The 26337-nt window shown below is 51.3% G+C and overlaps 2 protein-coding genes and 1 non-coding gene across 7 annotated transcripts; 2 read left to right on the top strand and 1 right to left on the bottom strand.

Moving 5' to 3' along the window:
* Positions 1 to 1233: 1233 nt before the first annotated feature.
* On the top strand, positions 1234 to 19646 carry PCGF2 (polycomb group ring finger 2). Of its 5 annotated transcripts, none has more exons than XM_031966156.1 (10): positions 1234 to 1678; positions 12361 to 12503; positions 13132 to 13228; positions 13453 to 13508; positions 13599 to 13649; positions 14106 to 14214; positions 14472 to 14526; positions 14692 to 14790; positions 17433 to 17513; positions 17767 to 19646. In XM_031966156.1, the coding sequence occupies exons 2-10, from the start codon at positions 12392 to 12394 to the stop codon at positions 18133 to 18135; spliced, it is 1029 nt and encodes a 342-aa protein (XP_031822016.1). In that variant the 5' UTR covers positions 1234 to 1678; positions 12361 to 12391; the 3' UTR covers positions 18136 to 19646. The 5 variants fall into 5 exon arrangements, with proteins under 5 accessions (XP_031822016.1, XP_031822018.1, XP_031822017.1 ...); XM_031966158.1 differs by lacking the exon at positions 1234 to 1678 and adding an exon at positions 5287 to 5429; XM_031966157.1 differs by lacking the exon at positions 1234 to 1678 and adding an exon at positions 5388 to 5429 and having other exon boundaries at positions 14695 to 14790.
* TRNAN-GUU lies at positions 1508 to 1581 on the top strand. Its single transcript has one exon. It is a non-coding gene; the product is annotated as a tRNA-Asn (tRNA).
* Positions 19647 to 20551: 905 nt separating the features above from the next.
* On the bottom strand, positions 20552 to 25048 carry CISD3 (CDGSH iron sulfur domain 3). Its single transcript, XM_031966160.1, has 4 exons — positions 24881 to 25048; positions 23549 to 23596; positions 21446 to 21559; positions 20552 to 21046 (listed from the first exon to the last, which is right to left on the bottom strand). The coding sequence occupies exons 1-4, from the start codon at positions 24926 to 24928 to the stop codon at positions 20867 to 20869; spliced, it is 390 nt and encodes a 129-aa protein (XP_031822020.1). The 5' UTR covers positions 24929 to 25048; the 3' UTR covers positions 20552 to 20866.
* Between the last annotated feature and the right edge of the window lie 1289 nt (positions 25049 to 26337).

Below are 26337 nucleotides of genomic sequence, written 5' to 3'. Positions count from 1 at the left end.
TAAACAAATGGGATTGGTTTCTTGTAGCCAGTATGAGGATGGAAATGTGTTTAATTTCATGTAGAATTTGAAACTAAAAAGAAGACCTAAGCCATCATTCAGACCGAGGAAAACTAAGTCATAGAGAAATTAAATGATTTATCCAATTCAAAATCAGCTCCTCTAACTTCAGATCTAGAACTCATGTATAGCCAGCACTTAATAAATGCTCTACCATTTATCCAGCCATCCATCATTTATCTATCACCTATCCATCTTTGTATCTATCATTTATCTATCCATCTGTCCAGCCATCATTTGTCTATAATCTGTCCATCCATCCATCCATCCATCTTTCATTTATCTATCCATCAATCATTTTTTCTATTATCCATCCATCCATCCATGTACCTATTGATCTATTCATCCTTCCATTCATCATTTGTCTATCGTCCATCCATTCATGAAGTTATCCATCCATCAATCATTTAGCTATCATCTATCCATCCCTCTATCATTCATCCCATCTATGTAGCTATCATCTATTTATCCATCCATCCATGTATCATTTGTCTATCATTCATCCATCCATGCATCTATTTATCCATCAATAATCTATCTATCATCTATACCATCCATTCATCTCTGCACTTCTATCTGTCCGTCCATCCATCCATCTATCTATCCCTCATTGCTAGCTACCAAGCCTCATTAAAAAAAAAGCACAGTCTGACATTTTTGAAAGACAAAATAACTCTGATTAACCGCAACGAGCAACCCCTATTCCACCTACCACTGATGAACCATGCTTGTCGCTTCCTGCCAGACAGATGATGGACGCGGATGCAAAATGAGACGTATATTTTTGTGTGTACAGCTTCTTGTGCATACAGTTGTGAACATGGTTTATAAGGGAATTTGCTCCTGTTGGTTAGTTGGGCGTATGTGATAAAGGTTTTTGTTTTTATGATAGGAAGGGATAAGGGTGAGAAGAAGAAATAAATGCTCGTTAATTGAAAACAACGACCATTTTTAAGGGTTAAGAGAGATAAAGGAACTCTTTCTCTTTCTACAACTCCCCGAGAAAAAAAGAAATCGACACCTCAATGTGTTCCAAAGCCAAAAATACATTTTGATCTTCTGCTGTTTGGGGAATTTTCCCGCCATTATTTCCTTTTTTTCCTTAGCCGCATCACAATGCCCTCTTTGGAAACCGATCCTCCCCCGCGCCCCCGGTTAAACCCGTCACGGACGCTGGCGGAATGCATAATCTTCAGAATTCCGGATCCCGCTCCGGTTGGAGCCTCCGCCCTTTCTCTCGGTCCGTGGCTTCCGGGCTTTGCCTGCTGCTTCCCTCATCCTCGGGTCTCTGCTCCCCGGGACCTGGCTCCCAAACGCCCCGCCCACACTTGTCATCCTCGCAGGTCGGCTTTCTCTCCCAACACCGCAGTTAGAACTTCGCCCCCAGCTGCCGCCAGTGGGCTCCCTTCCATTGACTCAGGACAGTGCGGAGGCACTTTGCAGCACGGTCTCTGTGGCGCAATCGGTTAGCGCGTTCGGCTGTTAACCGAAAGGTTGGTGGTTCGAGCCCACCCAGGGACGGGAGTTTTTTTCCACGGGCTTGAATAAGCTTGTAGAACTCATCAACCTGCTTTGCTTCCCCCGCATCCCTCCCACACAAGCTCCCTGGACGCCCAAGGTAGGAGATATTGGCAAACAAGTATGACGTCTGGACTGGGGAAACGTAGTTCGCTTCCGTCAGTAAATGCTTCACCCTCCCACCCTTGGAAAGGGCTGCAGCGTAAAAGGGAAAGGGGGGAAAGGAGGGAAAGGGGGGAAAGGAGGAAAGGGGGGAAAGGAGGGAAGGTAGTTACAGATTTTATAATGTGTCCCCGGTTTGGAGGATTTGAAAGAAATTTGTGCGGAAGGTGGCACAATCTTCTGTTGTCCGTAGTAGTCTATGTGTTGCATTCTTTGTGTGCTGCTGCTTTCTGAGACTGCAAAAAGAGAGGGGTGGAAAATCGAGAGAGAAAATGGGAAACATAAAGACAAAGAGACAAAGCCATAGAGAAAGGTTCAAACAAAAAGAGAAAGAAAGGGAAATTCAGAAAAATAGAAGGGGATGAGATGGATAGACATAAAATGGGATAGGAAGAGCGATGTATCATCTTGGGTATCTTCAGAAAGATGTTTCCGAAGCTCCTAATTGTTCTGGGTACTATGCCGGGGTCTAAGCAAATAACTGCACTACTCCAGTCCTTGCCCTTTGAGACTGACTCCAACGTCAGAATGTAATTTTGGAGTCCGGTACAGAATGAGTTTGTGAAGTGTTAAAATCAGATACAAATGAATGGGAGTAGAGGTGGGGAAGAGTGAGGGAGGAAGGAGGAGTGCTGCCATGTGGGGAGTTGAGGGAAAGGTGTCTTGGCAGGAGGAAGACACTTTTAGTGGGAAGGGAATGGAACAGTCTTGAAATTTCATAGGATCATAGATTTAAAATGGGAAAGAACCTCAGAAATGATCCAGTCCAGCCCTCTTATTTTACCTAGAAATTTGAGTCCCAAAGAAGATGAATAACTTCGAGTTCAGGAAAATTTTCACCCTCATAAAGCATGGGAGACTACTTGAATGCTGGAAAGAGGCTTAGTGAAGTGGGTTTAGAATGACTGGGTAACATGATGATCTCAAGGTATCTTTCTATTCCCTTTATCTTCTCAGCTGGCCCTCCTATTTCCTCCCGGCTGTCCTCCCGGATTGACGGGCGACTGTTGAGCAGAATAGCATCTGCTTTCTATAAACACAGAGGAGCCCGTTCCAGCTGTGACAATTGGCCTTGATTCTAATTGTTGATAATTCGATGGGAATTAGCAACATGAAGTCTTTTTCTTTGGTCTAAAGAAAGTATAGAAAGAATAGAGGAAAGGAAATCCTTGATAGTTAGTTGAATTCACCCAGGGAGATATCTGAATTTATCCAAACTTGGGTGAGTTGGGGGCAATTGAGGGAAAGACAGCTTTGCTCACATAATTCAAGAATATGCTGATTCTTGAAGCTCCTTGAATTCTCACCACCTTTCTATTGCACCAAAGAGATGGTTCTTAGGAGGAGGGAAATAAATGACAAGTTCTCCTGATATTCCCAATAGATTCTTCAGAGATCCCTCCAGAATGTCGGTCCTCCCTCCTTTCCTTATTCCTCGTCTCTTCTTCCTCTCTCCGTCCTCTTCTTTTTCCTTCTTCCTTTCCTCCACTTCCTCTTCAGTCTATCTTTCCTTCCCCTCCCTCACTTTCCCTTACACCTCTTCCTTTTCTTCATTTCTCTTGCCCCCCACTCACTTTTTCCTCCTCTTTGCTCCCTTTCTTCATTTTCTCCTTCAACTTTTTTTCTCTTTCTATTCTGCCTTTTTCAATTCAATCCAAAACACATTAAAAGCTTCCTACAGAAGAAGCAAAAAGATCTTCAATACAGGCCTCGCCCTCAAGGAGTCTTAAAGAAGGACAAGTATACAAAAATGAGTGAGATGCAAAGGAGAGAGTAGAAGCCAAGCACTCCGGCAGTTTCGTGATAGGAGAATTCAATTTCGCTTCTATCTCCTCCTGCTTCTTCTCCTTTTCTTCGTTCCTCCTCCACTGCCACCGCCCCGCCTTTCCCGTGGAGGGGTCACAGAGCCAACATTTGATTTAGCTAGCGTGCATCTGCGCCCAGGGCAAATCATCGGTGAAGACTGAGCCTAGATTATTTACTCCCCTGGTCAGTGGCCAGCGAATCGGGGCAGGAAGCTCGTCCTAGAAGTGATTTTATCAAAATTCGTAACTCAAGCATCCACCCACGTGCCTAATTGCACTTTTAGGCGGATAATCGAGCTCTGAGAGGGGTGTGTTCCATCCATCAGTCCGACAGATCTCATAAAGGGAAAAGCAAGCGGATCTCCCTTGTCCCCCCTCCCCTCCCCCTCGGCGTTCTCTGTAACACAGTCAGGATTTGCGGGTGCCTGCGGGCGCGGGCTCTAGGCCGCTTCTTTCGAAGATTCTCCCAGCCTTGCTCATCCTTTCCCTGCCCATCTGTTAGCATTCCCTCTTCCTTCCTGTCCCGACCAGGACGGATGGGCCGGGGGAAGGGGCTCGGCCTGGAGAACCATCTTCCCCGCACCCGGAAATGTTTCCCTCTCTAGGTCCCACTCTGCGCCCTCCTGCCCTGCACTTCTTCCTGCTGGGGAGTGGAGATGGGGCGAGGATGGAGAAGGCCTAGGGCGCAGGCTGCGCGAGAAAGAGCCGCAGGCCGCGGGGGAATCTGGGCCCACTCGGGCCACAGCTTTTTCGCTCTGGCCATTTGCCCCGATTCTGGGGGTGGTCTTGGTTTATTCTTCCCGCTTTTCCTTTTCATCCTTTCCCCTTTTCTTCCCCCCTCTCCCGAGCGCGCGCGCGCGCCCCCCAGACTGGGCGGCTCTGGGGCAGAAGGCAGGCAGGCAGGCCCGGGGGCCCGCGCCCTGCCCTCCTCCCTCGCACTCCGCGGCCTCGCACCCCTGCCTGGCTCCGCCCTCCCCGCTGTAGCGGGACACGCGGTCCTCCTCCTCGGCCTCCTCCTCCGGCAGCCGCCGCGGTCCCCGGGTTGTCTGAGGCGCGGAGCCCCCGGGGAGGGCCGGGAGGGAATCGTGTGCGCGCGTTCTGTGCGCGGACGCCCAGACACACCGCACCACGGCGCGCACACACGTACACATGCACAGCTTTGGCCCAGGGACATTATCCCGCTTGGGTTCGGCAAAAAGAGCCGAGACGGGCAGCGAGGGGCTCCCGGCCCGAGCCCCCGGCCCAGTCGGTGGCCGGCTTAGCCTGGGCGCACAATGCTCCCCTTCGAGGCTTCAGCCCCCGGCGGCCAGCCCCGAACCCAGCCTTCCGGAGGGAAAGCCGCGGAGCGGAGAGGGGCTCTGCCAGTGGGGTCACAGGACCGGGGGGCCGGACGTTTCGGGGTGAAAGGGGCCTCGGGTGGAGAAGGGAGTGATAAGCAGGGAAGGCTACTGTAGGTGGGGGAATGATGAAGGAGCGGTTTGGGGCCGGAGGAGGCGTGTCCACGCCCGAGACCGGGTAGCAATTGTGGGGGGCCCAACCTAGCCTGCCTCCCCCAACCCCCCTCTTCCCCTCTCCGCAAACACCCTGAAGGAATGAGGTCACGTGGGGTGGGGAGTGGGCGGGACCAACTCTAGTCTGAAGGAAAAAAAGCCATTTTGGTCCCCCCCCTCTCCGCCCCCCATCCCCAGTCCCTCCCCTCCCCCTTCTCGTCCCCTCCCCTCCCCTCTCTCCCTCCCACCCACCCACCCCAAGCCGTTTTCACAAACTCCTTTCTTACACCAGGTTTTCCCCTCCCGCCGCCGGAGCGGGAGACTCGGCTGGCGCCCGCCCCCCCTCCCCTCCCTCCCACCCCCTTTCCCGCGACCCATCGGACCCGGGACCCAGGTAAGCGCGCGCGGACGCCCCTGCCCCTCTTCGCTCTAGCGGCGAGCCCCGGAGGCGCGGGCTCTTTCCCCCTTTCTGAAGCTCCCGAGTGGGGGGCAGCGGGGCCCCCCATTGCTCCCTTTTTCTCGTGCTCCCAGCCCGCCCCGTCTGCCTTTCTTTCTCCCCTTTTCTCTTTTTTCCTTCCCTCTGCTTCCAAGATGGCCGAAGCGGCTTCCCTCCCCCCCTTTTTTAAGCGACTTGCCATCTCCCTTCTTCTCCCCGACCACCTTCGCCTCTTTATGCCGCAGCCCCCCCATTCCCCTGCCTTAGCGATGGAGTAGGGGAGAGGGGGGCAGGGAAGCCTGGGGGCCGGGCAGGGGTCTTCGTCCCCTCGACCCTTTCCACTGGCTTCAGAAACACCAGACCCCCGGCCGCCCATTGCTCCATCACTGGGGGAAGGGGGGGCGGGGACCCCCGGCGTCGGGGACATCCGAGGAGTGGGGGCGGTGATCCCTGGTCCTTGAGGGGCTGGGGAAGAGGGGGGGTCGCCAAGGTTCTGCGCGGGTCTCTGTATCTTTCACCGCGGGGCGGCTTCTCCTCCTCTTCCCCCCACAGAAAAAGGGCCAGTGTCCACCCCCCGCCTATAAGGCGCTCCCTCCGCGGGCCCCGCCGAAAGTTTGACTCCGGGGAGGTGGAGACGATCACCCCAAAACTGAGGCCCCACGTCCAAGGGGTGGGGGGAGGAAGAGGGCTACTTATCGCGATATTTTTCGTAGATGGTGGCAGAGGAGGGGTCTGGAGGGCCAGCCCCTCCCCCGCTCCCGAGCCGGAGCCCGGGGCTTCCTCCGGCCCCCCACCCCACCCCCAATCCCTGGCCTCGAGCCGCGGGGCCGGCGGCCTGGGCCCTTAGTCCTCCTCTCCCTCTCTTACTGCGGGTCCCAAGGCGCCCCCGGCCCCGGCCCCCCCTGGACTGCTCTGGCCGAGGGGGCAGGGGGCTGAGACCGGAGGGACGGTGTAGAAATTACCCATAAATATTGTGGGAAGTGCTGGGTCTTGCCCCCCCCCCCCATCCCCTCGCTCCCTTTGTCTTTCCCGGCTGTCTGCCAGGTCTGTGCGTGTGTATTGGGAGCTGCACCTCCCCGGGGGTCTCCCCAGGGTCTGTCTCCCGGCCGCCTCCGGTCTCGCCCCCCACGGGGGAGGGCGGGACTCTCCCCCTGGGGACCCCTCTGACCTGTGGGGGCGGGGTTAGGGCCCGTGGGCTGGGGGAGGTGAGAGAGGATGGGGGCGGAGGGGCGTGGGTGAATCCGGGCTGGGAGGAGGGCGAGAGAGTCCTGCGTCCCGGGAGCCCCTGTCCAAGGTGAAGGCTCCTTCCCCGGGAAGGAGGAGCTGTCCTGGGACTCCGGCCCGGGGGCCCTCTGCTTCCCGGGGGGAGGGGAGGGCACCAAGAGCAGCGTGGGGGGGGTTCTCACCAGGGCAGCAGGTCAGGCCGGGGGAGTGTGTGGAGCCAGAGCCCCCCTGGCAGGCTCCGGCCCCTGGGCTCCGAGTGTGGCCGCCTCTCCCGGCCGGAGAGGGAGCGTGGGCAGCCCTGGCCCGGGTCCCGCTCTCTGCGTGCGCCTTTGTCTGGGGCTGCCCGCCTGGCGTCTCTCGGGCTTGGCACCTTTGTAGGGGCTTCCCCGGACGGCTGGGACACGGCGGGGAGAGCTGGAAGGGCCGCGGGGGAGAGGGCTCCCTCCTCCCGGGCAGTGGGGCCCAGGAGCTCCCGGGAAGAGCTCCCTTCCCTGGGGGCCGGAGAAGAAACCGCGTCCCAAGGAGCGCCGGTGGAGGCCCGCTACCCAGGGGCTCCTGGGGAGAACAGGTGGATGCGGCTGCCTGCCAGTAAAGCCGACGTCTCCGCAGCCCCGGCCGCAACAGACACATGCCGGGACGAGCAACAGGAAATAGGACGCCTAGATAAGCCCCAAAGGGCCGGGCCATGGAACAGAATTGGGGGCTTCAGCTAGGTCTTGGCTGTGCCCGCCCACTTGCCCTATGACCTTGGGGATGTCCTTCTGGGGTTCGGAAACCGGGGGTCTTCCTCACCCATGACGTCAGTGTTTTAAGAGGCGTCCTTTATGACAGACACTGTATGATCTGGGCAGGTCCTTGATCTCTCATCCTCTATTTCCTCACCTGTAAAGTGGGGATGAGATTCACAACTACCTCATGGGGTTGTTGGGAGGACCAAAAAAAATGTGAACAAAGTGTTCTGGGCATCTTAAAGTGAGGCTGTAGCCCTGTAACTGCCTGGTACCTCAATGAACTCTAGGGATCCCATCCACGGGGACTTGGATCAGAGAGTTTACCTGTCTCGTCCCCTTACCTGCAGGCAGCGCTGCCCATCCCGATTCAAGGCCCGTTGGGATTAAGTTAGGAGGGGGAGGCTTGCCGGCTCTTTGAGAGCTCTGGACCAAGGGCCGAAAGATCTGGCTTGCCTCCTGCCCGATGCGCGATCTCAGCCAAGCTTTCTTTCTAAGCCCTGGCCTCCGAGGAGACGGGTCAGAATCATGGATTCTGAAACTTTTTTGAGTCACAGACTCTTTGGCAGTTTGTTAAAGCCTAGGGATCCCTTTTTGGAGCAATGTTTTTGAGCGCATAAAATACATGGGATTACAAAGAAAGCCAATGATTAGTGAAAATAAAGATGTAATTGGTTGTTTCCCCTCTTTTCTAGTTCATGGATATTCTAGGGAATCCCTTTTCAGAATGATGTTTTTGAGTGCATAAAATGAAATACCTAGGATTGCAAAAAAAGCAATGGTTAGTGAAAGTAAAGATGTGTTTCTTTCCTTTTTGATTTCATTGATACTCGGAGATTTATCCGGGGAGTACCTGGGCGTCTGTGCACTGTTAAGGTCCTGTCCACTCACAACCTTGTATGACAATTTGCATGACCTTGAGTGACCTCTGGGTCAGGGAATTAGGATTATTTTCATTAAAGAAAAGAAGCAGTGGTAAAGGAAAGGAAGAATCTAATTGGCTTCAAGCACTTGAATGGTAATTCTTTGCATGTTGATGCCCAAAGTCTCTTAGGAAAGATTGAAACCAAGAGAGACTTGAGGAGCTTCTATTCTGGTGAACTTTGGAACCAAAGAAAGACATCTGAGAGTGGAGAGGGAGAAGGGAAGTATGGGAAGACTCAGGCCTCGGACTGAAGGTTAGAGAAAGCCCCTCTTTCTCTGGGGGGGGGGGGGGGGGGTTTGAAGGAGCAAAGTTCTCCCCTGACATCCTATTTCTGAGCTAGGTCCGTTGGTTTGGCTTCCTGTGGATCCTTGCCATTTTATCCTCTCGTCATTCCATGTCACTGCTTCAGTCTCTTCCCTGACAAGATTGTCAGTGTCTAGTTTTCCCTCTCCTAGCCCCCACTCTTTCTCCTCCCCCATAGATCCATCCTAGTAGCATCAGGGGAGAGATTAGGTGTCAGGTGTGTGGGGGCCCTGAGGCCCAGAGGTGGGGAGAGGGCAGGGCCAAAGGCCCCAATACTAATAAAGGTTCCTGTTTATTGTACCTCTTGGCATCCTGCCTGCAGGGTAACCATGGAAATCAGGTGAGGGAACCAATCAGCATCCCTTCATTCCCTCCTCCCTATTGGTACATCTGAGGCCCCTCTGGATGGAGGGACAGGGGACACCATGGGAAAATGGAGAACGTTTTTTTAAGAACTGGCAAGGAGAACATGCCATAGTGGAAGCAGATTGGTTTATCTGAAGCTTCTAGGGGGATAAGAGGGGCCTGAAGTGGCCCTTGCTTTGGAGGAGAGCTTGGCTGACTCCATGATAGCCTGCTCACTTCTGAGCCCATAAATCTTGTAGTCTGGATGTTAATGTGTCTGTCTTACTGGAACTACCTTAGGTCTATGCATTTAAAGCAAGAGTCTGTTGTTTTGGAAACACAGCAAGTGTGTGAACGAGGTGGCTGCGTTGGTGTGGGGAGTCTGGATTCATGTGTAAGGGAAGGGGAACCATCGGAAGTTGGAGAGTGAGTAAGACAAGGAGGAGAACAACCCTTTGTGATGGCAGACCTCGGTCTCTTCATGGAACACGGGACCCCCTTCACCCCGATACAGGGGTAGACAGCACCACAGGCAGACAGGGAGACACTGAGTTTATTTTCTCTCTCTCTCTGAAGCCTGGAATGAAGCTTCATAATTTCTTATTTGAAGACCCAGATTTAGGTTATTATATACATATGACCTGGAACAGATTCCTTCATCTCAAAGGACCCCAGTTTCTTCATTTGTAAAACCAGAGGGTTATACTAGAATGGAGATTCTTACCCTGAGGTCTGCCAACCTGGAATGGAAGTATGTGTCAGTAGATTGCAAACTTGAATGGAAGAAAATGTGTCTTTATATTTTCACTAACCTTAAATTGAGCATTTCTCTCAATTATGAATTTAGATAAACATCATTCTGAAAAAGGGCCCATAGGTTTCACCTTGTTGCCAAAGGTATGAACCCTTTTTATTTTATTATAATAATAACAACCAAAGATAAGAACTAGCTAATAGAAGGGGTCTCCAAAGTGTTCCTTCTACCTCTAAATATTTAATTCTGTGATCTTAGAAATTAATATATTCTTATCTTGCCAGGATTGGAGTCACTATAGGAATGGTCAAACAGCTAAGGTCCCTTCTGGCTTTAAATCTATGACAGTATCCTGTGACCCAGGAAAGGAGGAAAGACTGACATCTGAGCCTGGGGCCGGGGACCACCTTTTGTTATTTTTCTTTAACCTGGATCCCTTTTTGTCTTTTTGGATCTTTTTTGTCTCTGTCCTCTCCAATTTCACTTTTTCCTCTCTGGGTCTCTCTTTGTTCCTTGGGTCTTCGCCAATCTCATCTCTAAAGTCTCTATAGAAACCCCTGCTTGTGGTTGTGAATGTCTTCTTAGAAAAACCAAATGCTATGGTTTTAGAAATCTTCCCTGGCTTGGGGAATGGCAAGAATGGGTGTGAAGGAGATGAAGGGGGGGAGAGAATGCGGTTTCTAAGGGCTACACTCAGCCCACTCTGACCCTACACACTGGAGTTTTCTTAGAATGGGGGACTTGAGGGGACTTTTTCCTGTTTACATTTGAGATGTGATTTCTAAAGGGAAAAGAAAGAAAATTAGGAAATTGAATTTGGGATTTTGATACCTGCTCCATGAATGGTTCCTAGGTTGTGCCCTTTCCTTGGTTCCTTCAGGCACCAGAATCTTAGACGTGGGAAGGATATCCTGGAGTCCAGCCCTGTGATTTTAATTCCATTTAATAGGTTATTAAGTAGCCTATATTAATTATTTTTTCTATATGGCTGTAGGTCGTTAGAATTAAGATTAGAATCCAGGTTTGTCTCCTGTATACTGTTGTTGTTCCTACCCATACTGGGCAGAGGGGGTCACTAGTGGGCTCTGGCACCTGCCATAGTGTTTGTCTGGAGAGGTGTAAGGGGGAGGGGCAGTCATTGGTGGGAAATGTGAGGGCTTTTTTAAAGGGGCTAAAGTTGGTTACTATTTGCTTATGTAGCAGGAAAGTTAGATCACACATATGTCTACCCCCTTTTTCTGCCTCCCTACCCTTTTACCTGCAGAGCCCCATATTGCTCCTTGGGAAGTGGCCCAGAGGAAGGTAAAAGCATAATTTCTGCCATCACAGAGGTGCTCTGGGGGGGAAGAAAGGCTCTTTATCCAGATGCAGACAGAAAATGGGGACAAGTGAATAAACTATGGCCCTTAGGAGGGAGGGGATGGAAAGAGCAGAATCAGGAAAAACTTCTAGACAGGAATCTGGAACAGGGCTGGGGAGGGACCCGAGGAGCAGAGCAGGAAAGGAGGGAGCAGGGCCTCTGAGAAAGTGAGGTGTGCAACGGGAACAGGTTTAGTGCAAAGATGGAAATTGGAGAGCCTCTGGTTATGGAGTAATCTGCTTATTGAATTTGATATTATCAGTATTCCATACTTATGGCACAATAAAGGGAGCACTGGATTTGGCATTAGTTTATCTAAGTTCTTGTCTTGCTTTTGCTACTAATTATGAGACCCTGGACAAATCATTTACTTCTTTAAACCTCAGTTTCCCTATTTGTAAAAGGTGGTCCCTGGTGTCTCTTCAGACTTGAGATCTATGATCCTATGGTCTCCAAGTTCCAGATAAATGTGTATACACACACACACACACACACACACACACACACTTGTTGTTATTCAGTTGTATGAGTCCTGTCCAGCTCTTCACAACCCCATTTGGGGCTTTCTTAGCCAAGATACTGGCGTGGCTTGCCATTTTCTTCTCCCACCCATTTTACAGATATAGAAACTGAGGCAGAGTTAAGTGACTTGCCCAGGGTTACACAGCTAGTAAGTGTTTTGAGTCTGGATTTGAACTCTGGAAGATGATTTTTCCTGACTCCAGGCCTGATGCTGTCCACTATGGATCATCTAGCCATCCATGCATATATACATGTACATCTCTATCTACGTCAATATGTGGATGTGTGTCTTATATACCGATTGTATACATACACACACTCTCCGGTTGTGAATGCCAGGCCGAGGCACAGGCACATCAGCCAGAAACAAATCTCACTTGTTTATGGAGAGAAACGGTGCAATCGTTCTGAGCACTGAACTCCAGGAAAGCTCTCCCAAGACTTCTGAATCCTAGTCTACTTTTTTTCCATATTTCTCCCTGCCAGCTGGAGAGCTCTTCCTGTCATCTGACCCAGATCTGTCCATCTTTAGGCCTGTTCTCAGCACAGGTGGCCCCGGAGCCTGCCTGCTCCCATTATCTTCCTGGGACTTGCAGGTGCCTGGTACCCAGGGTGGGCTCTGAGCCGGTGATGGCGAGGAGAGGCGGAAGAAGGGCCCGGGATTCCAGCTTCCCCTCTTCAAGCTTCTCCCTGGCTCACTGTTCAGGTGGTTCCCTCCTTTTTCCCAGGTCGGTGCTCCCCCTCTTTTACCCCAGCATCATGCATCGGACAACTCGGATTAAGATCACGGAGCTGAACCCCCATCTCATGTGTGCCCTCTGTGGGGGGTACTTCATCGACGCTACCACCATCGTAGAATGTCTGCATTCCTGTAAGTGGGGGAAGGGGCCGAGAGTGGTGGGCCCCATTTTCCCCAGGGAGTGGGCAGCACTCTTGGCGGGGGGGGGGGGGTCTAGCTTTACAGGAAATGCAAGGTCGTACAGTGAAGCAGGCCAGAGACTGCATTCAGAGGCCCCAGGTTTGAATGTGGGCTCTCTTCATTGCCTCTTCCCCCCTTGGTCTCAGTTCCCTCATCAGTTAATTGAGAGAAGTTGAAGTTTGCCCTGGGTGGTCTCTGAGGGAGCTTCTATCCATGATCCTATAATGGGAAAGCCTGGATTTGGCTTCAGTGTGATGCAGCAAAGTCCAAGACTGCCAAGGCAGAGACAGATACTAATAAATGAGTACGAATTATGATGGGAACAAAGTAGCGCCCAGCCCTTGATGAGAGGGAGATAATTAAGGGGAGAGTTCACGAAGGAAGCTTTCTGAAGGGTGCCTCTAACTGCAGTCTCTTTAGGGGTGTTGGACCCCATTTTAGATCGATATGTGGGCTTAGTCCTTTCCCCCAGCCCCAGTCCATCCCATGTGCGAGAAGATAATCCAGCCAGCGTGGAAGATGGCTTGGCCAGGTATATGCAGGGACCTTCCTAACCTCTCCCACTCCTCTTCTCTCTCAGTCTGCAAAACCTGCATCGTCCGATACCTGGAGACCAACAAGTACTGTCCCATGTGCGACGTACAGGTCCATAAAACACGGCCCCTGCTGAGCATCAGGTGGGGTTTCCCTTCCCTCACCCCTCACCTGGTCACTTTCTGAGGGGCTCCCCAAATGGCAGTGGGGCAAGTCGGGAAAGTTCTTGGGGTGGGGGTCGTGATTCTGGCCACAAAGGCCACGTGCCGGCGCATCTCAGAGAAGGGGCTCCCCCGGCCCTGGGAGATGGGACGGTCTGTGGCTGCCTCTGACACATTCTTGTATCCCCTTGTGGCATCTTTTCCAGGTCAGACAAAACCCTTCAAGACATCGTCTACAAACTGGTCCCTGGACTTTTCAAAGGTACTTCTGAAAGGCTGCCCTTCCTTCCGGCCCCCGCTCCCCCACCTGCCTCCTTCGTTTTCCCTGAGGGTCTGTTTTCTTCCCTTCCAGATGAGATGAAGCGCCGCCGAGATTTCTATGCGGCCTACCCTCTGACCGAAGGTGAGCACTCCCCCTCAGTCCTGGGCAGAGTCGGTTGGGGACGGGGGGAAGCAGAAGCCCGCGCGCGTGTGTGTGTCAGACTCTCTCTCTCTCCCTAATTCCCCACCAAGACCCTGCCCCCACCACGGCATGATTTGGGTTTGGTCCTTCCCCACACTGGGCTGAGTGAGTATACCTGCCAAGGAAGGAAACCTGTTGAGTATGCACGTCCAGAGCCCTGGGCCTCCAGCAGAATGTAAGCTCTCAAGGGCAGGGACTGGTCTCCGGTTTGTCTCCATACCCCTGTGCCTAGCCCTGTGTCTGGCACAGAGTCGGTGCTTTGATGGTTGCTGACCCAAAATGTGTTTGGGCAAGTGGGGAGGAGTGGCGACTGTGGGCCCCTTCCTTTCCCACCCCGAGGCGGAGGCCTGCTCCCCTGCACCCAGGCCGCCACCAACCCCAGTTCTTTCCCCTTAGTCCCCAACGGCTCCAACGAAGACCGAGGTGAGGTCCTGGAACAGGAGAAGGGGGCCCTGAGTGATGATGAAATCGTCAGCCTCTCCATTGAATTTTACGAGGGTGTCAGGCAAGTTCCTTGTTCCTGCTGCGCTCTGCTCCGGGGGGCCTGGGAGTTGGACTAGATCAGGATGCCCACCTGGGCCACGGGAGCTTTCTCCTGCTCCTTACCTGGAGTTTCTTCATTTCCCCCACATCCCGGGATTTTCAGCTCGGGGTGGGAGTGTTCCTGGTAGTTAGCCCCTCACTGGAGGGGTCAGGATGGGGTTGGGAAGGGACCCCCCTCCCTCTCCTGGGATCTCCTGGCTTCATTCCTTCCCCCAACAGGGACAGGGAAGAGAAGAAGGGCGCCCTGGAGAATGGGGACGGGGACAAGGAGAAAGTGAGTGCTAGAGGCAGAAGGGAGCCGGGGGAGTGGGGCACGGGTGGCAGTGGGCGAGCCACAAGGGAGGGAGAAGAGGGGTCCAGGTAGTCAACCGAGGAGACTGCAGTGTTGTTCCTTCCCTCCTCCTGCCTTGAACCCGTCTGTGCCCTCCCTTTCCCCCAGAAGACAGGGGTTCGGTTCCTGCGATGTCCTGCAGCCATGACGGTCATGCACCTCGCCAAGTTTCTCCGTAACAAGATGGACGTGCCCAGCAAGTATAAAGTGAGTCAGCGCCCCCAGAGCCCCCAGAGAGGAGCCCTCCTCTGTACGGCGCCCTCTGGGCTTTTCCTGTCCCTCACTTGTCCTAATGCGGCTCCCAATCTGGGGACCTTCCGCTGGGCTGCCTTGTGCCCCCCGAGGAAGGCTGTGCCCGGGGTGACTGGCCAAGGAGCTTGGGGTAGGGAGCCAGTGTTGTGATTCAGCCCTGAGCCTCTATGGGCAGCCCATTGTGAAAAGAGTAAGGTTGGTTCAGCAAGGTATTTGACAGGGCCTCTCATAATGTCCTTGTAAACATGATAAAGCCATACAGGCCCAGGGGCATGTAGTTCGCTGTAGATAACTAAGAAACCGAGTCTGTTTCTGCTTGCAGGGAATCTAGTGGAAAGGCCACAAGGCCCTGCCTTAGCTTTGTTGTAGTCAGCATTGTTCTTCTGTATCACTAGTACAGCTGATTCTACACTGGTTGTAATACAACACTGATTCGGCTCCAGGATCTGTAAAGTTACTGATGGACTAAATGAACAGATCCAGTTTAATAAGACAGAATTTAATAGGGAAATTTCCTTTTGCTTGACTATGAATATTTGTTAAAGGGCTTTTCTAATATAGGGGAGAACACAAATGCAAATTGAAAAAAGATAAAAGTTTAAATTTAAAAAAAATTTTTTTAATTTTAAAAGTTTAAATTAAAAAAATTTTTTAAATTTTAAAATCTTTAAAAAGATGAAATTTAATAGGAATAACCACAAAGTCTTGGGAGGGGATTTTAAAGGAACTCAATTGTACCAATATGGGATCCAGGAAACATGTCTATGCATATTTCAAATGATTGAAGCCTGAGAGGTTCATTCAGTGGCCTGCAAGTTCTGTATGTATGAATCTACAAATAGGTTGTTGTTTTTTAAGCTGCTTTGATTTTAATTAGTCCAATAGAATAATTAAATAATCATTATTAATCACTTGTAGAACTAGAGTATCTAGAGCAAGAAGAATAAACATCCCTGTCCTGGTGAGACCAAATCTAGAATATTCAGTTCTGGGTACCACAATCTGGGGAGGGCATGACCAGCTGGGGCCCATGTAGAAGATGGTGGCCAGGATGGTGAATGGGTGAATGAATGAAGCATTAAGAAATTACTACATGCTAAGTGCTGGGAATACAGATAGAAATAAGGTGGGCTTTGTACTTCAAGAGCTCATGTTCTACTGAATAGGATCAAAACTGATAAATAGAAATTATTTGAGGAACCTGGGGGTATTATTTAATTTAGAGAAGAGATGACTGTCTGGGACAGCTGGTGCATTTATAGGTGTTTTCAAGTATTTAAAGGGCTGTCTTTGTGGAAGAGGGATTTCATTTGCTCTTCCTGGGTCTCTAGACAGTAAAATTAGGAGTGACAGGAGAGGCAAATTTGCTTCCATTTAAGAATCATAAAAAAAAAAATCACATGTACAATATAATCCATTTCAAGTTGTGTACCTTCTTAGGAAGGAATGTGGGGAGAGAGGAAAGAATAGAATTTGGAACTAGAAGCTTTTTTTGTTTCCTTTTAAATTTTTTTTTTTTATGTTTAAAGATAGTTTTCAACATTTGATTTTGCAAGATTTTAAGTTCCAAATTTTTCTCCATTCCTTCCTTACCTCCCCAGTCTCTAATCACATGTATAATATAACCTATATCATATTGTGTATCAACTTAGCAAAGGATATAAGGAAGGAGAAAAGAATAGAATTTTGAATTAGAAATTTTTTTTTGCTTCCTTTTATCTTTTTTTTAATGTTTAAAGATAGATTTCAACACTTTTTTTTTTTTTAAAGATTTTATGTTCCAAATTTTTCTTTACCCCCTTCTTTACATCCCTAGTCATGTTAAACATATTTCCACATTAGTCATGTTGGGTAAGAAAAATCAGAAAAGGAAAAAAACATAAGAAAGGGAAAAAATTAAAAGAGTATGCTTTGATCCACGTTCAGTCTCCATAGCTCTCTCTTTGGATGCAGATGGCATTTTCCATCCCAAGTTTATTAGAATTGTCTGTGATCAATGTCTTGCTGAGAAGAGCCAAGTCTGTCATAGTTGATTATTGTGATCTTTGTGCAGTGTTGCTCTTACTGTATACAATGTTCTCCTGAGAACCAAAATTTCTTAAAAAAGAGCTTAAAATTATTATTTAAAAAATATTTATTTGTTTTGCTGAGGCAGTTGGGGTTAAGTGACTTGCCCAGGGTCACACAGCTAGGAAGGGTTAAGTGTCTGAGGTCGCATTTGAATTCAGGTCCTCCTGACTTCAGAGCTGGTGTAAAATTATTTTAACATGTGAGTGGAGGGAAAATATTATATAAAAAAATTTAAATGCTTTTTCATGAAAAAAAAATTTGTGCCTTCTTAGCAGAAAGAAATACTTTAAACATTTTAGAATGAATAACCTCAGGTTATGAGCTTCTTCATCATTGGGCTTGATGATCATTTGTCGGAAAGAGGATTCTTACAAATATTGGTTGGAGCAGATGGCCTCTGAGGTCCCTGCAAGCTCTAAAACGAGCATTTTAAGCTACCCGGTCTCTCTGTGCCATGGAGGGGAAGGCTGGCAAGCTGGCAAACCTTGGCAAAAAGCGGGTCTTGACAGCCCCCTTGGCTTCCCCAGGTGGAGGTGCTGTATGAGGACGAACCCCTGAAGGAGTACTACACGCTCATGGACATTGCCTACATTTACCCTTGGAGACGGGTGAGTGCCAGTGAGAGTGGGGGGCCGGGGCAGGCAGGGCCGGGATAGCTCCCACCACCAACCTGGGCTTTTCCTCCGGCCCTCGCCCCTCCTTCCTTTCGCTTCTTTGTCCGGGGTCGTTTCTCTCTGGCCGTTTTTGCTGGTTTCCCGCCTGTCTCGGTCACCCCCCCCTTCTCTTGGTGCTGCTGTTGTTCTGGGGGGCCTTCTGGCCCTGACCCTCCCTGTCTCTCTCCCGGCTCCCTGTCCTTTGCAGAACGGCCCTCTCCCCCTCAAGTACCGAGTCCAGCCGGCCTGCAAGCGGCTTCCTCTGCCCACTGTCCCGGCTCCCTCGGAAGGCACCAACACCAGTGGGGCATCCGAGTGCGAGTCGGTCAGCGACAAGGCCCCCAGCCCCGCCACCCTGCCCGCCACCTCCTCCTCTCTGCCCAGCCCCGCCACGCCCTCCCACGGCTCCCCCAGCTCGCACGGGCCGGCCGCCGCCCACCCCGCCTCCCCGAGCCCCACAGCGGCCCCAGGGGGCACTGCCAACGGTGGCACCTCGAACTGCCTGCAGACACCGCCATCGACCAGCAGGGGGCGCAAGATGACTGTCAATGGGACCCCAGTGCCCCCCTTGACCTGAGGACCAGGGTTTCCTCCCTCCTGTTTGTGCGGCCTCTCCTCTCTGCCCTCTCCCCCTTTTTGGCTTCCCTTCCTCCCTCCCTGGCCCAAGTTCCCTCTACCCTACCCTGAAGGGTAGAGGGGGGTTGGGCTTTATAAATAAATTTATCTATATATATATATATATATACATATATATATATGTACATAGGAAAACCAAATATACATACTTATTTTCTATGGACTAGCCAGATTAATTTAAAAGCTGCAGGAAACAGAGACCTTACATGTATGTGTGTGCAGGTACGGGTGCGGATTGTGTGTGTTTGGGTTTTTTGGTTTTTTCATTTCATCCTTTAAGGAAACTGCATGACTTACTCTGGCTCCTTCCCCTTTCGGATTAACCATTTAGCTGGGAAGGGGAAGGGAAGTAGAGTCTTGGGGGGGGCGTCAGCCCCATCTTCCTACTCTCCCCTCTCCTCGAGGAACGGGCGGAGACGTGGACCCCATCCCCTCCAAGACCCCAAAGTCCTGCAGGGGCAGCAGGAGCTGCCTTGGGCCTTGAGGCAGGTTTGGGAGATGGGCTGTGACCATAAAGGGGATGGGGGTGGGGAGGAAGGTGGGGAGAGCTGACTTCTCCATTCCTCCGGCCTTTGCTCCCACCCACCCCCATGCTTAACGTAGGGAGCATTTCTCTGACAGTGCCTTTTGCAAATGCGGTTTGTCCTTCGGTTCTGAGGGGGGAGACCCGGAGGGGTGGCTGGCAGTAGTCCCCAACCTCTCCCCTCTCCCCTTCCCCAGCCTTGTAGCTTCTGTGCATAGATTAGGTTCTTTTTTCCTTTTGTTTGTGCCCTTTTTTGGCATTAATCTTGCTGAAGGAGAGAACTTGGGGGGGGGGGAAACTGAGCTCCTGGACGCACCTAGAAGCTTTTCCAGTGTGGACACTTTTCCCCTCCCTTCCCCCCCACTCCCATACCCCTCTTGCCAGGGGGTTAACTGAGGCCGCAAGTGAAGTCCACATTTGGGACTTTGTGGGGAAGAGGGCATTTGAACCTCACGCAAGCACACTGACCCCAGACTTGGGAAAAGTCCCTGGGAGGGTCAGCAGCCCCCTCCCCTTTCTCCCACCCAGGGACCCCAAGTTCAGGACAGATGTCAAGGGGGATTCTCAAAGCACAAGACAAAGGTAGGATTCCCAGTGTTCCTCTTTCCCCAGGACTGTTGCCTGCAAACTGAACAGAGACACCTTGATTTGGGGTGGGGTGGGGACGGCCCAGGAGGCAAGGCTGAAGTACTTGATTACAGGCTAGCCCGTCCCTCCTATAGTGTAAATAGTGAGAAGGTGGGATGGGGTGAGGAGGCAGGGCGGCATCCCTGGCTCCTCCGCAGGGGTACGACCAACCAAATGGCTTTGTCTGTGTGCATCCTATCCTTGTCGGGGTTCTGTGATCTGTGTGTGTTCCTTCCCTCCCCCCTCCCCTGCCTTGGCGTTTGTACAACTAATCAGCTTTGTAATAAATGCTGCAGATTCTCCTTGGGTTTGTGCCTGGTTTTTTGGGGGGTAGCTTATGATGGGGAATCCGACGTTAAGCAGGGTCCTTACACCCTCACTTCACTTCATGACCTCCGTCTTAACACTCTTAATAGTCAAGAAATAAAGGCAGTTATCCCTACTTCCCTATGGAGAATTAACTTTAAAAAAAACTTTTAAAGTTGGCAAAAAGTTCTGTGTTCATCAATTACAGAACTGCAAGGGAGCCCATCTGATCTCGTTTTACAGTCGAGGTGCCCAGAGACATCCACAGCTAGTGGTGGCTGGGGGGGACGAGGAAGCAGGGATTCCTGACAAACCCAGGACTCCAGCGATCTTGGCTTAGCCTCACAACAGCCCTGGAAGGGGGGCCCTACTGGGACTGTCACCCCCATCTTAGAGATGAGCCAATAGGGAATGTCCTAAAGTCAGCCAAGAGCCTTTTCCCAGCCCAATAAGTATTTATGAAGTGTCTGCTGTGGGCCAGAAGTTGATAGAAGGAAGCATTCCCTATTCATCAGGTGTGTTTATGTAACTTCCAAAGCTCTGGGGAGAAAAGGAAGTGGCAAGGGGGGCTGGATTTGAATGAGGGCTAGAGAAAGGACTTTGGAAAAAGACTACTCACACCCACAGTAAAGGCAAGTCTATAAGCCTTAGTTAATGAGCTTGCTCCTCCGTGCCAGTAAGTGTGGGCAATACAAAGAAAGGCCCCCAAGAAGAATACAGTCTAATATGTCTCAGTTTCCTCAAGGGTCAAATGAGGGCTGTGGGTGAGTAGCTGACAACTAATGAGAGGAAGACCTCAAATAGGAGAGAGAAATGTGTCAGGTCAGCAGTCCTGGAACTGGATCCTCCCTCCTACTCACATTAATAGAAAAAGAATTTAAGAAAAAGCAGCACAAGAAAAACCATTTCTAAGTATATTTAATGGTGCCCGATGGGGATGAATACATTGCTCCTGGGTTCTAGACTGTGGGGGGAGGGGACCAAGAATCCTTACACTCCAACAACAGGACAAGAGATCAAATCCAGACAATGACACCAAAAGCCTCCCACCTCCAGGGAGACAAGTAGAGTCTAGGCCGGGGTGTGGAGGAATAGAAGGGTCTTGGGGGGATCTCTTGGTGGGATGGCAGGCAGGCTCCCAAGAATGGGTGAGCCCTTCAAGGTGCCTGGAAGGGAGGTCGCCAACCCAAACCTAAGGCCTCTGCTGTGGGACCACTCAGAGTGAGGAGCCCTCCTGGGCATTTTGTACCCGGTTACTCTTGTGAGTGCCGTCACAGTAGGGGGGCTTCGAGGTTGCCTTGCAGGCACAAAGAAAGGCTGAACGGTCTTCTTCAACTTTGAACCTGAGAGGGAACAGGCCTGTTGCCTGGAAGAGGTGGGAGGCGTCACAGAAGGGCTAGAGAGGAAGGAAGGCCGGAAACAGGTCACTCAGGCCCCTGCCCTGGACAGGGAGGGGAATCCCATGCAGGAACCTCTTAGGAAGCCCCAGTTTGATGAGGGAGTGAAGTTAGCGGGATTCCTTGGGAACACCGGTAGGGAATGGGAAATGAATTAATTTGAAAAAAAAAAGGGGGGGGATTAGGAAGATCAGGTCCCAACAAAAATGGACAACTTACAAGCTAGGCTTGCTCCCCCCTCCCCATGGCCCTGACTTTCAGAAAGGTTTCCCTGGGGCAGAGAAAGTGAAAAAGTCCCTTGGAAGCCCCACAGAGGGCAGCCAGGAATAACCTTGCCTGGAGAAGGGGAGGTCCTAGAGGGTACCCCCTACCCAACAATCACTCTTACAGAGTCCTACCTGGTTCTTACTTCGGCCACACACACACCATTTATATGTTTTCCCTGCCTTCAGGAACACCTTAATGGGCTTTTTTTGAGCAACCAGAGGCTTCTTCCTTGGAATCCATTTGTCCTAAGAATAAAGAAGGAAGGGATGAGTTTAATAATCTTTATACTAAAATAGTTTTTCCCCCTGATCTTTTAATTTATTACTTGTTTCTTTTTTTTTTTCTTTTTTTTTCTCTTTTCCAAGCTATTTTTCCAATGGAAAAAAAAAAGCCTTATAAAAAATATGCCTAATTAAGCAAAACAGACTCCCATACTGGCCATGTCCAAAGATGTGTAGCTCATTCTGCATATGTCAGTCCATCACCCCTCTGTCAGAAAGTAGGTAGTCAACCATTGCGTTGCTCAGAGTTAAGTCTTTTTAAATTGTTTGTTTTTACAATGTGATTACTGTAAAAATTGTTCACTTAAGTTCAAGAACTTTAAAACTTTTTTTCTAAACTGCTATATTTTATTTTTTCCAATTACATGTAAAAACAATTTTCTATCATTTCTTTTAAAATGTTTCTCTCCTTCCTTCTTCTTCCCTCACCCTTCTCTGAGAAGGCAATTTGATAAAGATTATACACAGTCATATAAAACATTTCCATATTAGTATGTTTCAAAAGAAAGCAGACCAAAAACACAAAACCAAAACAAGAAAAATGAAAATTTCAAAAAGTGCGTTTCAATCTCCATTCAGGCTCCAAAAGTTCTTTCTCTGAAGGGGGATATCATTTGTCACCAAGTCCTTTGGACCTGTTGTAGATCACTGCATTGCTGAGAATAACAAATTCATTCACAGTTGATCATTATGCAGTACTGCTGTATAATGTTCTGGTTCCGTTCATTTTTCATCAATTCATATAAGTCTTCCCAGGTTTTTCTGAAACTATCCTACTACCTATTTCTTATAGCACAATAGTATCCCATCACAATACATACCACACCTTGTTCAGCAATTCTCCAATTGATGGGTATACCCTCACATTTTTAGTTCTTTGCCAACAGAAAAAAAAAGTGGCTTCGAACATTTTTGACTGGCAGCTTTTTTTCCTTTTTGTTTTGATCTCTTTGGGATATAGACCTAGCATTGTTGAGTCAAAGGATATATACAGTTTTACAGTCTCTGAGGCATAATGAACTTGTTTTAAAAACAGTTTGATCATTATGCATTTTTTATGCATTATGCACATTTAAAAAGCAATATTCTGACTTAGGCTTCCCCAGCCTATCACAGGGATCCAAGACATCCACAAAATGGATAAGAACCCTTGGTCCAGAGCTTTAAGAAATACTTTCTCTGTGAGTATAAGTATATGTCACAAATACACCTTTCTATCATAGCAACCCTCTAGGCTAGATGCTGTTATGATCCTCATTTTTACAAATGCCGACACTGTATCTGAGATAGGAACTGCTTCCAGATTTTCCTAATTAAAAATTCAGGATTCTAGTCATAATTACAAGCTGCTTCAAGGGAAGGCATGACAAGTTCTATAATCCTGTGATCTTTCCCCTCTCTATGATTTCATGTGTCTGACCCACTATCCCAGCCTTCCCTAGGAGTTCATTTTCTTCCTGCTAATATGTATTCTCTACTTTCCCTGCATATCTGTCTCTATCTCTCCATAAATATATATGGATGTGTATTTTTGTATGTATATCTGTGTGTATATAAATATATGTATCTATATATAGACAAATTGATCTCTCATTAACCTACCATCTAAGACTCTCTCTTTCCTTTCTTTTGTCCCTCTTTCTCCTTTCCCTCTCCCTCTATATTTATATATATTTATTATTATTTATTATTTATTATATATATTTATTTATATGGATCTTGAGGGATGTTTTGGGGGCAGACCCAAGTAGCTGGGTAAAAATTTATGAGTATTAACTCTAAGGAACCTTAAAAATCACTGAGTTTTAAATGAGAGAAATGAGGAAATGAGCGGGTAATATAAATGCCAAGGCCTAGAGCCACATGGCCTTGGCCAAAGTACCTCATTCCTCTGGGCCTCCCCAGGAGGGAGAAGATGGATTCATTAAACCTTTGCTGTGAGTATTTACTTACCAGCCAAGAAGAGAACACCCTGATCTGGTTCCACCTCAGCTCTGCACCCTGGTGTGAGGGATGGGGACAGAAACAATGCAAAAAAGAGAAGAGGGAAAAAGAAAGTAAGTTTTTAAAAGTTGATCCTGAGGTTTTTAAAAGTAGTGGGCCCCTTAAATATTTCAATCCATCCTAATAGCCCGAGGCTGAGGAAAGTAAGGAAGAAACCGAGATAAGAAGAAATGAAATAAGGAGGAGAGAATTTACAGAATGGGCTAAGAAAACACCAGACTGCTAAGTGGGGGGGGAGGGAGCTCAGGCTTGGAGACTGGCGCTCAATTTGATCCCAGACATCTCTCAGCTGTGTAATCCTGGACAACTCCCTTGACCCCATATGCCTCAGTTTCCCCAACTGTCAAATGAGCTAGAAGAGGAAATGGCTCTAGTGTCTGCCAAGAAAACTCCCAAAGCGGGTCCCGTAGAAGCAGGTACGACAGGAAATGACTAACCGCTCCCACTGAGAAGACCCAAGAGAATTCGGGAATAAGAGGCAGTGGGACCAACCAGGAAATCCAGGGCTTTAAAGACCCTCTAGTTCAGCTCCCCTTCATTTTACCCAGAAAAGTCCAGGGAAGGGGGTGACTTGCCCAAGATCATTTAAGAAGAGCAGAGCCAGGATTTCAACTCCTTCCTGGTTCCCAAAGTTGCAACCTTTCTTCAGGGGGCTGGAGAGGAGGAGGGGGCTTTCAGAAACGTGGGAGGGACCTTTCAGAAACGTGGGAGGGACCTCAGTCCGACTCAATTCCCTACACGAAGAAACTGGGGCAAAGGGCAATGGGGGCAGGGTATAGGAAGGAAAGTCGGGCTTGGGAAGGCAGGGAAGCCAAAGGAAGAGAGGGTTAGTGGAGGCTGGGAGGAGGGCAGAGGAGGCGGGACCCCGTGGGGCAGGGGTTTCGGGGGGAGGGGGGAGGAAAGGTGGCTGGGGAGAGGAGAGAGCCGTAAGGGAGGAGGGAGAACAGGAGGGCGACAGCGGGGACGGGAGGTGATTCGGGAGGGGGAAGAAAACGTAATTAGGGAACGGGGAGACAAGGTGATAAGGGGAGGGGGTGAAAACCCGGTTAGGGGGCGGTAACCACGTCATGGGGGGAACGATAGAGGAGGGGGCGAAAGCCCGGTGAGGGGAGACAGGGACAAGCAGCGGGAGGGGGGGGCGGCCAGAAGGACTTGAGAACGCGGGAGGGAGAGAGGGGGGAGGGAGGCCGGGGGCAGGGGTCGGGGCAGGAAGGCAGGCAGAGGGCTCGTGGGGAGGGGGACGGAGGGGCGCAGGCGGCGCGTCCGGCGCGAGCCCCTCACCGCGGCCCGGCTGCCCACGGCGCGCAGTCCGGCCGCCGCGCTGGCCATTGTCGCGCTGCGCCGCGGCTCCGCCTGCGGCCCCGCCCCGCGTCCGGGTCACCTTCGCCGCCGGCGTCCCGGTGCGGCCTCCGGCTCTCCCGCGGGGGCGCCCGCCCCGCGCCCGCGCCCTCCGCGCGCCGCCCCCCAGCCTCGCTGGCTCTCCGCCCTCCCCTTCCTGCGGGAGGCTGGCGCGGCCGGCCGCGGTGGGAGGAGCTAGCCGGGCCCCGCGGAGCCCTCGCGGCCCTGGGCGCCCGCTGTCTCCCCCCGCGGATTGCGCCCCGCCCTAAATCCGGGAGGGAGAGAGCCGAGGTTGCTAGGGGAGCCCCGGCGGGAAAGGCTCTATGCGCGCATTTGCTGCGGCCGTCCGCAAAAGCAGGCGCAATCAAACGCGGGACGCGCCTCTGGCGGCCGGAGGAAGCCCGAACTCCTCCGATCCCTCCGCCCCGAAGCCCTTAGCGGGTCCCAGCTGCGTCCCAGGAAAGTTCTCAGAGCTCTCCGCCCTTCCAGCTCTACCTCCCAGGACGCCCGGGCGCGCCCCGGCTCGCCGAAATCTGGCCCCTCCCCCTTCTTTTCTCCGAGCCGCTTCCCGGGCCGCTCTGCTAGCTGTGGCGGCCGTGCCGGAGCCAGGGAGACTGGCTCCTTGCTTAGCCCGCCTGCCTCAGTCTCCTCATCTGTGAAACGGCGTCAATAGCAGCACCTCCCGCAGGGCCGTGAGGGTCAAAGGAAAGGGATGAAGGGATGGATGCACGGGTGGGATAAGGAAGGACACTCGTTCAGTCCTGTCAGACGGTGCAGAGACGCCGGAGCCGTTCGCCACTTCCTCGTCCGGCTCGTTTTACGGAGGAGGACGCTGGAGTGAATGGGGCTAAGTGACTGGGCCAGGATCACGAGGGCAGCGAGTACGTGAAGTTACGGCTGACCCCGGATCCCGCCGGCGGCGCCCCCGCACGGGCCCCACGAGGGCCCCCTCCATCACCCCTCCCCCCCCCGCACGGGCCCCACGAGGGCCCCCTCCATCACCCCTCCCCCCCCCCCCCCCCCCCCCCCCCCCCCCCCCCCCCCCCCCCCCCGGCACGGGCACACACGAGAGCGCGTGCGCTCCTTGGGCGCACATGTGGGTGCACGTGCGGCCGGGACGCACCGGCGCACACGCGCTTCCCGCCTCCTGCCGGGTCGCTATCGTGAGCATCGCTGAGCCCTTGGACACGCTCAAATAATCCCGCGTTAGAGACCGATCCGGTTTGATCAGCGGAAGCGACTTACCAGCCGAGCCTCGGCTGCGCGCTAAGGGCCGCCCCCACCGAGGGTGGTCTCCCCCACAGAGGGGGGCTCCCCGGCGCTGTGCGCGCGCTTCCTTCATTCCCCGCGGCCCCCCCGCCTCCGCGCTCAAGTTCAGGCCCCTGACTCGGACTGAAGCC

This window comes from Sarcophilus harrisii, chromosome 4 (genome assembly GCF_902635505.1).
Source record: "Sarcophilus harrisii chromosome 4, mSarHar1.11, whole genome shotgun sequence".
NCBI classification, from domain to species: domain Eukaryota; kingdom Metazoa; phylum Chordata; class Mammalia; order Dasyuromorphia; family Dasyuridae; genus Sarcophilus; species Sarcophilus harrisii.
Note: the sequence above shows the minus strand (reverse complement) of the source record. Positions and strands in the feature narration are given on the sequence as shown.

Excerpts from the sequence above, each read along its gene's own strand:
- PCGF2 (XM_031966156.1), top strand. The coding sequence starts at position 12,392 with ATGCATCGGACAACTCGGATTAAGATCACGGAGCTGAACCCCCATCTC. Across the intron at positions 12,504-13,131 it reads CGTAGAATGTCTGCATTCCT|TCTGCAAAACCTGCATCGTC; the intron begins GTAAGTGGGGGA and ends CTTCTCTCTCAG. Across the intron at positions 13,509-13,598 it reads GGTCCCTGGACTTTTCAAAG|ATGAGATGAAGCGCCGCCGA; the intron begins GTACTTCTGAAA and ends CTTCCCTTCCAG.
- CISD3 (XM_031966160.1), bottom strand. The coding sequence starts at position 24,928 with ATGGCCAGCGCGGCGGCCGGACTGCGCGCCGTGGGCAGCCGGGCCGCG. Across the intron at positions 23,597-24,880 it reads CCGTGGGCAGCCGGGCCGCG|GGTGCAGAGCTGAGGTGGAA; the intron begins GTGAGGGGCTCG and ends CCCTCACACCAG. Across the intron at positions 21,047-21,445 it reads GTGGCCGAAGTAAGAACCAG|CCCTTCTGTGACGCCTCCCA; the intron begins GTAGGACTCTGT and ends CTTCCTCTCTAG.